The sequence below is a fragment of the Aythya marila genome, assembly GCF_965140915.1.
Source record: "Aythya marila genome assembly, contig: HAP1_HAP1_SCAFFOLD_93, whole genome shotgun sequence".
In the NCBI taxonomy this organism is placed as follows: domain Eukaryota; kingdom Metazoa; phylum Chordata; class Aves; order Anseriformes; family Anatidae; genus Aythya; species Aythya marila.
This window is the reverse complement of record NW_028137430.1, coordinates 1,754-11,143: the sequence shown is the minus strand read 5'-3', so window position 1 is coordinate 11,143 and position 9,390 is coordinate 1,754. Positions and strand designations below refer to the sequence as shown.

Genomic DNA, 9,390 nt, shown 5'->3' with positions numbered 1-9,390 from the left:
CCCCCGGCCCAAAATAGCGGCGTTTTGGGGCCTTTCCAGCGGGCGCCGCGCGGGGCCGGGGCCTGGCGCCGAGCTCTTTGTCTGCGCCGCCAGCGCCTGGCCCCTTTTCGGCGCTTTTTTAACCCAATTTCTGCCTCCCCCCCCCCCCCCCTTCCCCGCCATTGTGTTCGCCCCACAAAGGGATCGGCCCCGGCCCCGGCCCCGTATGCTAATTTATGCAAATGAGCCCCGGCTCCCGCTCCCTTCCCCGAGCCAAGGCTTTCATTTTTATTCATTTTTATTTAATTTTTATTATTATTTTTTAATTTTTAGTATTTTTAATCGTTTGTTTTTTTACTTTTTGTTTTTCTATTTTTTATTTTTATTATTTTTAATTTTTATTTTTTTTACTTTTTAATTATTTACTTATTTTCATTTTTAGCTGTTATTTTCGTTTTAATTCTTCTCATTTCTAATTATTTTCATTTTTCTTTCCTCAATTTTTAACTATTTTGCGTTTTTATTTCCAATTTCTGGTTGGGGGGGGGCACTGGGGGCCGCCGCTGACCTGACCCGTTTCTTCCTTCCCCCCCCCTCCCGGCAGGTGCTAATTACGCCGCTTTAATTGATCGGCCTCATTTAATTACGGCGTTTGCTCACCAGCCCTTAACGAAGCTCCTGGGGGGGGGGTCAATGAGAAGAGCCCCAAATTGGCCAGATTTCACCCCAATTCTTTCACCCCCCCCCAGACCCCTTTTTGTGATGCTGCCTTGGGGCTAATCCCCTGGTTTTTGGGACAGGGACCGCGGGGGCATCCCGGCACCGCCCCCTCCCTCTCTACGAGGCACCACGGCTGCTAATTAGGCACTAATTAGAACCCCACTAATGAACTTTGGCGGCTAACGACCCCTCCTGGCCCGGCCCGGTCCCATCCCACACCCCCATTTCGGGATTTTGCCCCCCCCCACTGCCAGATTTTGGCTGCTGGGAAGCTTTGGGGACACCCCCCGAGCTGATCACCGGAGGGGGGGGGCTAATTAATTATCATTAATTGCTCTAATTAGCTGTAGAAGGGCACTATCACAGCGAAGGGCGCTGGGGGCATTGCGACAACGGGTCGTGCCCTGGGGGTTCGGCACCGGATTGACCCTAATGACCCTAATGACCCTAACGAGGTGCTGGTGCCCCCCCCTTTTTTTCGTGCCCCCCCCAGATGAAGACGTCTGCGTGTTCAAGTGCTCCGTGTCCCGCGAGACCGAGTGCAGCCGCGTGGGCAAGCAGTCCTTCATCGTCACGCTGGGCTGCAACAGCGTCCTCGTGCAGTTCGCCACCCCCAACGGTACCCCCCCCCCCAAAAAAAAAACACCCCCCCCCCCGATAAATAACCCCCCCCGGTTCAATATCCCACGCCCCAGGTTCAGTATCCCTCACCCCCGGTTCAATATCCCCCCACCCCACTTCAATATGCCCCCCCCAACCCTGATTAAATGCCCCCCCCCAGGTTAATTTCCCCCCCCACATGTTAAATACCCCCCCCTTGGGTTAAACTCCCCCCCCATTTAAATATTCCCCCCCCCACTGGGGTTAGATATCCCCCCCGAGGTTCAATACCCCTCCCAGCTCCAGTTAAATACTCCCCCCAGTTAAACATGTCCCCCCCCAGTTAAATATCCTCCCTCCCCCCGATTCAATATTCCCCCCCCCATGTTAAATATGCCCCCCCCCGGTTAAATATGCCCCCCCATTAAATGCCCCCTCCCCAGTTTCATCCCCCCCATCCCTCCCGGTTCCATTCCCCCTGATGGTGTTAAATACCCCCTCCCCCGGGTTAAATACCCCCCTCCCGGGTTAAATACCCCCCCCTACGGATTAAAGATGCCCCCCCCCAATTAAATACACCCCCCCCCAGATTTCTGCTCCTTCTACAACATCCTGAAGAACTGCCGGGGGCACAACACGGAGCGCTCGGTGTTCAGCGAGCGGACGGAGGAGTCGTCGGCCGTGCAGTACTTCCAGGTGCCAAAGGGGCTGGGGGGGGGCGGCTTGGCCTTTTCGGGACCCCCCTCCCCGGTATTTTACCCCCGTGACCCCCCCCAATTTGTCTGTCCCCCCCCCAGTTCTACGGGTACCTGTCGCAGCAGCAGAACATGATGCAGGACTACGTGCGGACGGGCACCTACCAGCGCGCCATCCTGCAGAACCACAGCGACTTCAAGGACAAGGTCAGCCCCCCCCGGGGATTTTGGGGAACCCCAAATTTTTCTGGGGGGCTCCTAGGACCCCCCCCTTGAATTTTCTGCCCCCCCAGATCGTCCTGGACGTGGGCTGTGGCTCGGGCATCCTCTCCTTCTTCGCGGCGCAAGCGGGCGCCCGGAAGATTTACGCCGTGGAGGCCAGCACCATGGCGCAGCACGCCGAGGTCGGGGGGGGCCGTACTGGGAGCACTGGGGCCGTACTGGGAGCGCTGGGGGGGCCGTGCTGAGCATCTCCCCGTGCAGGTGCTGGTGAAGAGCAACAACCTGACGGAGCGCATCGTGGTGATCCCCGGCAAGGTGGAGGAGGTGTCGCTGCCCGAGCAGGTGGACGTCATCATCTCGGAGCCCATGGGCTACATGCTGTTCAACGAGCGCATGCTGGAGAGCTACCTGCACGCCAAGAAGTACCTCAAACCCAGCGGTGAGCACCGTGGGGGGGCTCACAGGTCTAGGGAACCCCCCCCCGGCCAGCACCGAGCCCCCCCAGTTGCCAACAACCCGCCCCGTTGCGCCCCCTCCCCAGGTAACATGTTCCCCACCATCGGCGACGTGCACTTGGCGCCCTTCACGGACGAGCAGCTCTACATGGAGCAGTTCACCAAGGCCAACTTCTGGTGAGCTTCCAGAGCTTTCCTTGCCCCCCCCCGGACACCCCCGGACCCCCTCGGACCCCCCTGGGTGGGCTGATGGGGTTCTGCTCCCCCAGGTACCAGCCCTCGTTCCACGGCGTGGACCTGTCGGCGCTGCGCGGCGCCGCGGTGGACGAGTATTTCCGACAGCCCGTGGTGGTGAGCCGCTGCCGGGACGTGTCGGGGGGGCGCACAGCAAGCACCAAGGGGTGGTGTTTGTGTTGTGTTTTTTTTTTTTTGGGGGGGGGGCTCTCCAGCCAACTCCCCCCCCCTCTGCCCCCAGGACACCTTCGATATCCGGATCCTGATGGCCAAGTCGGTCAAGTACACGGTCAACTTCTTAGAAGCCAAAGAGGGCGACTTGCACAGGTGGGGGGTGGCCTCGTGTTTGATTTTTTGGGGGTTTTGGGACCCTGAGGCCCTTTTTGGGAAGGGGGGGGCACAGCTCAGCCCCTGACCCCCCCCCCCCCTTTCTTTTTTTTTTTTTTTTTTTGGCTTTTCCAGGATAGAAATCCCCTTCAAGTTCCACATGCTGCACTCGGGGCTGGTGCACGGCCTCGCCTTCTGGTTCGACGTCGCCTTCATTGGCTCCATGTAGGCGGCGGGGAGGGCGCCGGCACCCACCCAGACCCCCCCCCCCGGCACCTCGCTGACCCCCTCCCCGTCCCGTTGTGCTCCCCCCCCAGCATGACCGTGTGGCTCTCGACGGCCCCCACCGAGCCGCTGACGCACTGGTACCAGGTCCGCTGCCTCTTCCAGTCGCCGCTCTTCGCCAAAGCCGGGGACACGCTCTCAGGGACCTGCCTGCTCATCGCCAACAAGAGGTGGGCCCCCCCCCTCCGAGATCCCATTTTTCTATAAATCTGGATTGAAATGGATAAATTTGGGTCGATATATAACATAAATATTTGTGTCCCCCCCCCAGGCAGAGCTACGACATCAGCATCGTGGCGCAGGTGGACCAGACGGGCTCCAAATCCAGCAACCTCCTGGACCTGAAAAAATCCCTTCTTCAGGTGGGGCTGGGGGGCGACAGCGGGGGCTGGGGGGGGGCAACAGCACACCCAGCCCTCACCGCTCCTGTGTCCCCCCCCCCCAGGTACACGGGCACCACCCCGTCGCCCCCCCCCGGCTCCCACTACACGTCGCCGTCGGAGAACATGTGGAACACGGGCAGCTCCTACAACATGAGCAGCGGCATGGCCGTGGCCGGTGGGTCCCAGTGCTCCCAGTCTGACCAGTGCCGCCTTCCTCCTGGCTCACTGGGGGAAGGCTGAGCCCCCCCACTTTGTTTTTTTGGGGCTGGGGGGTTTGAATTGTGTCCCCCCATCTGTCTCGGTGCAGGGATGCCCGCGGCGTACGACCTCAGCAGCGTCATCGCCGGCGGCTCCAACGTCGGCCACAACAACCTCATTCCTCTAGGTGAGGGGCACTGGGGGGGGGGGACACGGGGTCGGGGGGGGGTCCTCGGGGGTCTCCCGGGGTGGGGGGCCGCAGAGCCCTGGCAGCCCCCCAGCCTCTCCTCTCTCAGCAGCCAACACCGGCATCGTGAACCACACTCACTCCAGGATGGGCTCCATCATGAGCACCGGCATCGTCCAAGGTACCCCCCACCCCAAAATAACCCCCCCCTGACCCCATAATAACCCCCCCGACCCCATAATAACCCCCCTGACCCTGTAATAACCCCCACGGCCCCCTAATGCCCCCCCCGACCCCATAAGAATCCCTACAGCCCCCCCACAACCCCCTAATAACCCTCACGGCCTCATTACCCCCCCTTCTTGCCCCCCCAGCCCCCACTACCCCCCCGTTTTGCCCCCCCCCAGCCCCCATTACCCCCCTTTTGCCCCCCGCACCCCCCATTACTCCCACTTCTTACCCCCCCAGCCCCCATTACCCCCCTGTTTTGGCCCCCCTCAGCCCCCATTACCCCCCCATTACCCCCCCATAACCCCCCCATTACCCCCCATAACCCCCCCTTTCTCGCCCCCCCAGGCTCCTCCGGCGGGCAGAGCGGCGGGGGCTCCAGCGCCCACTACCCCCTCAACAGCCAGTTCACCATGGGCGGCCCCCCCATCTCCATGGCCTCCCCCATGTCCATCACCACCAACACAATGCATTACGGGAGCTAAGGGCTCCCCCCGGACTGACGGCGCCACCAAAAACCCCCAAAACCACCCCAAAACCACCGCCGGGGCTGCTTCCCACCCACCCCCCACACACACCCCCCCCCCACCCCGTTAGACGCAGCCGCTCTTCGACGTTGGACACGGACAGGTTTTTTTGTTTTAATTTTATTTTATTTGGATTTTTTTTGGATTTTTTTTTTTTTTTTTGGAATTTTGATTTTTTTTTTTTTTGGATTTTTTTGGGGGTTTTTCTCCTCATTTTGAAGCTGAGCCGGCGGAGCTGACGCCGCTTCGGGGCCATCACAGCCAGGGGCCGCCCCCCGGGGGGGGGGGAGAAAAGGATGAATGTACCAAAACCTCCTCTTTTGGCCCCAAAAGGGGTGGCGTGGGGGCCTCTGTTTCGGGGGGGGGGGCCGCGCTGGTGTCCGTTAGCTCGTGGCGCGAGCTCCTCTCCCTTTTCCTTTGCAAAGCCTCGAGGGGGGGGGACGACCCCCCCGGGACCCCCCCCCGGGGCCTCGGGGAGTAGCGGGGGGGGGAAGGCGGCGGCGTGGCCCCCCCCGCCGGGTGCCCCCCCCCCAGGATAGCGGCTGTAGTACCCAATAAACGGGAGGGTTTCCAAGGAGCGTTTCGGCTGTCGCCCCCTCCCCAGCCCCCCCGGGACCCCCCCAGGTAGGAAGGAGCAGAGGGGGTGGGGGGGGCTCAGCCTCGCGGTAATTTCCATGGTTTTGGGTCAATTGGGGGGGGGGGGCACCTGGTGGGACCCCCCCCCCCACCGAGGCGTTGGCTGGGGCGACACCGGGCTCGGGTCGGGCGGCTGCTGGTAGGAGTAGGGCTGGGAGGAAAAGCCCCCCCCGCACCCCCCCCAGTGAGGCTTTTTTTAATAATAATAAAAAAAGAAAGTTTAAAAAAGTCAACATTTAAATTTTTCACAAATTTAAAATTTTCCATTTTTCAAAAAAATGAAATTTAAACTATTTTTTCAAAAATTTAAAATTTTAGTTTTTGAAAAGCAGAATTTTATCACTTCAAATTTTCAGAAAATTATGTTTTTCAAAATAATAAAATATAGAAAATTAATTTTTTAATAGAAATTTAAATTTAAAAAATGGTTTTCTGAAAATTTTAGAATTTAAAAAAAATTAGAATTTAAAATTTTCAGAGAATTAAATTTTATTTTTTCAAAAATTAAAATTTTGAAAATTAAAATTTCAAAACCAGAAATTTAAAAATTTTAAATTTTAAATTTCGGTTTTTCGATCATAACAATTTGGAATTGAAAAATTTCAGATTTTTTTCAAAAATTAAAATGTTGAATTTTGTAATTTGAAAAAGTAGAAATTTAAAATTTTAAAAATATAGATTTAAACATTTTAAAAATTTAGATTTCAATTAAAAAAAAAAAATTGCAGTTTTAATTGGGGTAGGGTTAGGGTTGGGGTGAGGGGGGGGCTGCTGCTCCCCCCCCCCCGTTGTTCCGTACGTTGCAGCACCAGGGGCAGGGGCGGGGGGGGCCCCACGGGGGGGCCCGAAGCTGAGCGCCGGCACCGAGCCTGAGGGCACCCGGGGACACGGCGTCAGGCACCCCAAAAAGCAGATTTTCCCCCAAAAAGCACCGTTTTCCCCCAAAAAATGCTCACTGCAGGTAGTGGGGTGAGGGCAGGGCTCAAAACCTCCAAAAAAGCATCTTTCCCCCCCAAAAAGCACCTTTTCTCCCAAAAATGCTCACCGTGGTGGGGATGTAGGTGAAGGCAGGGCTTGAGACCCCCAAAAAAGCACCTTTTCCCCCCAAAATGCTCACGGTGGGCACTGGGGGGAGGGCAGGAATCGAGACACAGACACACAAACAAGCATCTTTTTCTCCAAAAAGCACTTTTTTCCCCCAAAAACTGCTCACTGCAGTCACTGGGCTCAGGGAAGGGCTCGAGACCTCCAAAAAAGCATCTTGTCCCCCCAAAAAAAGCACCTTTTTTGGGGAGACCCCCCCGAGACCCCCCCCCCCCCGGCAGCCTCCAGGAGCTGAGCGCGGCCACGGGACCCCCCCGGGACCCCCCCCCCCCCCCACGGTCCCGGGACCCCCCCCCTCACCTCGGCCCGGTCCTGTCCCCCGGTGCTTCCTCCTCCTCCTCCTCCTCCTCGCGGCCTGGGGGGGGGGTCCCAATACCGGGGGGGGGTCCCGGTAACGGAGGGGGATCTCGGCACCGGTGGGGGGGGTGTCCCGGTACAGGGGGGGTCCCAATATTGGGGGCAGGGGGCTGTAAAGTGGGGGGGGGGGGGTCCCAATACCGGGGGGGGGGGTCCCTTTACCGGGTGTCCCCCCCCGCACTCACCCCGCAGCTCCTCGGGGGCGGCCATGGCGGGGCCCGATCCGGGCCCGGCCCCTCCCGCTGACGGTGCCCCCCCCCCCCGGCAAAATGGTACGGCCCGGCCTCTGCCCCCCCCCCCCCCCCCCCCCCCATCCTTGGTACGTTCCGGTGCCCCCCCCCTTCGCCCCCCCCCCTTGGTACGTTCCGGTCCCTGCCCGGGGCCGCATCCGGCGCGGCCATGGAGGAGCCCGGGGGGGGCCGGGGGGGGCCCTGGGGGCGCCTGGCGGGAACCCGGCTCGGTGAGGGAGGGGGGGGGGGGCGGCCCTGGGTACAAGGGGGGTGGGGGTTGGGGTCACCCCTGGGACTGGGGTGAAATTGGGGCGGGGGTGCGGGGGGGGGCTGGGGCAGCCCTGGGTTCAAGGGGGGGTCTGGGGGGGGCTGGGGGCTGCCTTGGGTTCAAGGAGGGGGGGCTGGGGGGTTTGGGGTCAGTTTTGGGTGAAATGGGGGGGGCTGGGGGGGGCTGGGGGCTGCCCTAGGTCCAACTGGGGGGGCTTTGGGGGGTCTGGGGGCTGCCTTGGGTCTCTTGGGGGGGTCTGGGGGGGTTGGGGTCAGTCTGTGGTGAAATGGGGTCCCTGGGGGCAGCTGGGGCACCCCTGGGGGTGATGGGGAGGGGATTTGGGGTCCAAAGGGGGCCCGGATGCCCTGGGCTTAGCAAAGGGGTCTGTGGGGGGGGGGGGGGCAGCCAGGACCCTGCCCCCCCGTGAGGAGGTTTTGGGGGGGAGGATGTGGGGGGGGCAAGGATTTGGGGGAGCGAGGATTTGGGGGGGGGGCAAGGACTTGGGGGAGCGAGGATTTGGGGATTGAGGGCTTGGGGTGTGAAGACTTGGGGGGGAGCAAGGACATGGATGGGGGAAGACTTGGGGGGGGGTCAAGGATTTGGGGGGGCCATGCCTGACGCCCCCCCCCCATACCCACAGGCCGCTGGTGCCGGGCGCTGCTGCGGGACTACGCGGAGGCGGCGCGGGACGCGGTGCTGGGGGCCCAGCAGCGGCCGTGGCGCGCGGCGGGGGCGGCGGCGGCGCTGGGGGGGGTCCTGGCCTGCGCGGCGGCCGTGCCGGACCCCCAATCCTTCGAGGCGGCCCTGCTGGAGGCGGCGGGGGCCCTGCTGCTCCTCTCGCCCCCCACCCGCAGCCCCCAGGCCGAGCGGCACGTGGGCGGCTGCTGCGGCGCCGCGACCGGGGGCAGCTGCGGTACCGGGGGCTGCTGGTGGCCGCCGTGGTGTACGAGGTGCCCCACGACGAGGGGGTGGCGCTCTACCGGGCGCGTTGCCCCCACCTCGCCCCCCGTTGGCTCCAGTTGCCCGGCCGCCTGCTGGACGTGGGTTTCGGGGGCCGCTGGTGGGTGCTGGCGGCCAAGACGCGCGACTGCGACGTCAACGAGGAGGAGTTCGGCGGCCTTCCTCCCCACCTGCGGCGCATGGAGGCCCGGCAGCTGCGCTCCGAGGAGAACGAGAGGCTCTTCATGGAGAAGTTCCGCCCCGTGGCGCTGGCGGACGTTGAACGCAGCGCCGAGGCGTGACGGCGGGGCAATAAACGCGCGTGTGCCGGAACGTTTTTGGGGGAAATCGGTGGGGTTTTGGGTGCGGAGGGTCATGGCGCGGCCACGCTTTGGGTTCTCCCCCAACCCGTGCTCTCGTTGGGTTGGAGACGCCATTGGGTTGGCGATGCTGTTGGGTGGGTGATGCCATTGGGTTGGGCGCGCCGTTGGGTTGATGACGCCGTTGGGTTGGGGACGCCATTGGGTTGGGGACACCGTTGGGTTGGGGATGCCATTGGGTTGGGGACACTGTTGAGTTGACGACGCCGTTGGGTTGACAACGCCGTTGGGTTGGGGGCACCGTTGGGTTGATGATGCCATTGGGTTGGTGATGCTGTTGCTGTAATCCCATTTGTTTCCCCCCAAATCCGCGCTCTTTTGCCCCAATCACCTCAAATTTACCCCCAAAGGCGTGCTCTCTTGTCCTGGGCCGTTCACCAAATCCGCTCTGTTTTACCCCGTTTTGGGGCCACCCCAACTCCACGACCCCATTTTT

General features: G+C 61.0%; 2 protein-coding genes across 2 annotated transcripts; both read left to right on the top strand.

Moving 5' to 3' along the window:
- Positions 1 to 1,192: 1,192 nt before the first annotated feature.
- Positions 1,193 to 5,145, top strand: CARM1 (coactivator associated arginine methyltransferase 1; the record flags this gene model as incomplete). The annotated part of the gene is given in 16 exon segments (XM_082785222.1): positions 1,193 to 1,318; positions 1,889 to 1,995; positions 2,097 to 2,201; positions 2,288 to 2,398; positions 2,478 to 2,655; positions 2,758 to 2,848; positions 2,941 to 3,022; positions 3,147 to 3,232; positions 3,368 to 3,457; positions 3,550 to 3,687; positions 3,789 to 3,861; positions 3,863 to 3,879; positions 3,963 to 4,075; positions 4,208 to 4,285; positions 4,398 to 4,466; positions 4,862 to 5,145. Coding segments are annotated over 16 exon segments (1,601 nt in total), but the record flags the coding sequence as incomplete, so codon positions are not given.
- Positions 5,146 to 7,524: 2,379 nt separating this feature from the next.
- On the top strand, positions 7,525 to 8,907 carry TIMM29 (translocase of inner mitochondrial membrane 29). Its single transcript, XM_082785223.1, is given in 3 exon segments — positions 7,525 to 7,597; positions 8,276 to 8,509; positions 8,512 to 8,907. Coding segments are annotated over 3 exon segments (660 nt in total). The 5' UTR covers positions 7,525 to 7,536; the 3' UTR covers positions 8,877 to 8,907.
- The last annotated feature ends 483 nt before the right edge of the window (positions 8,908 to 9,390 follow it).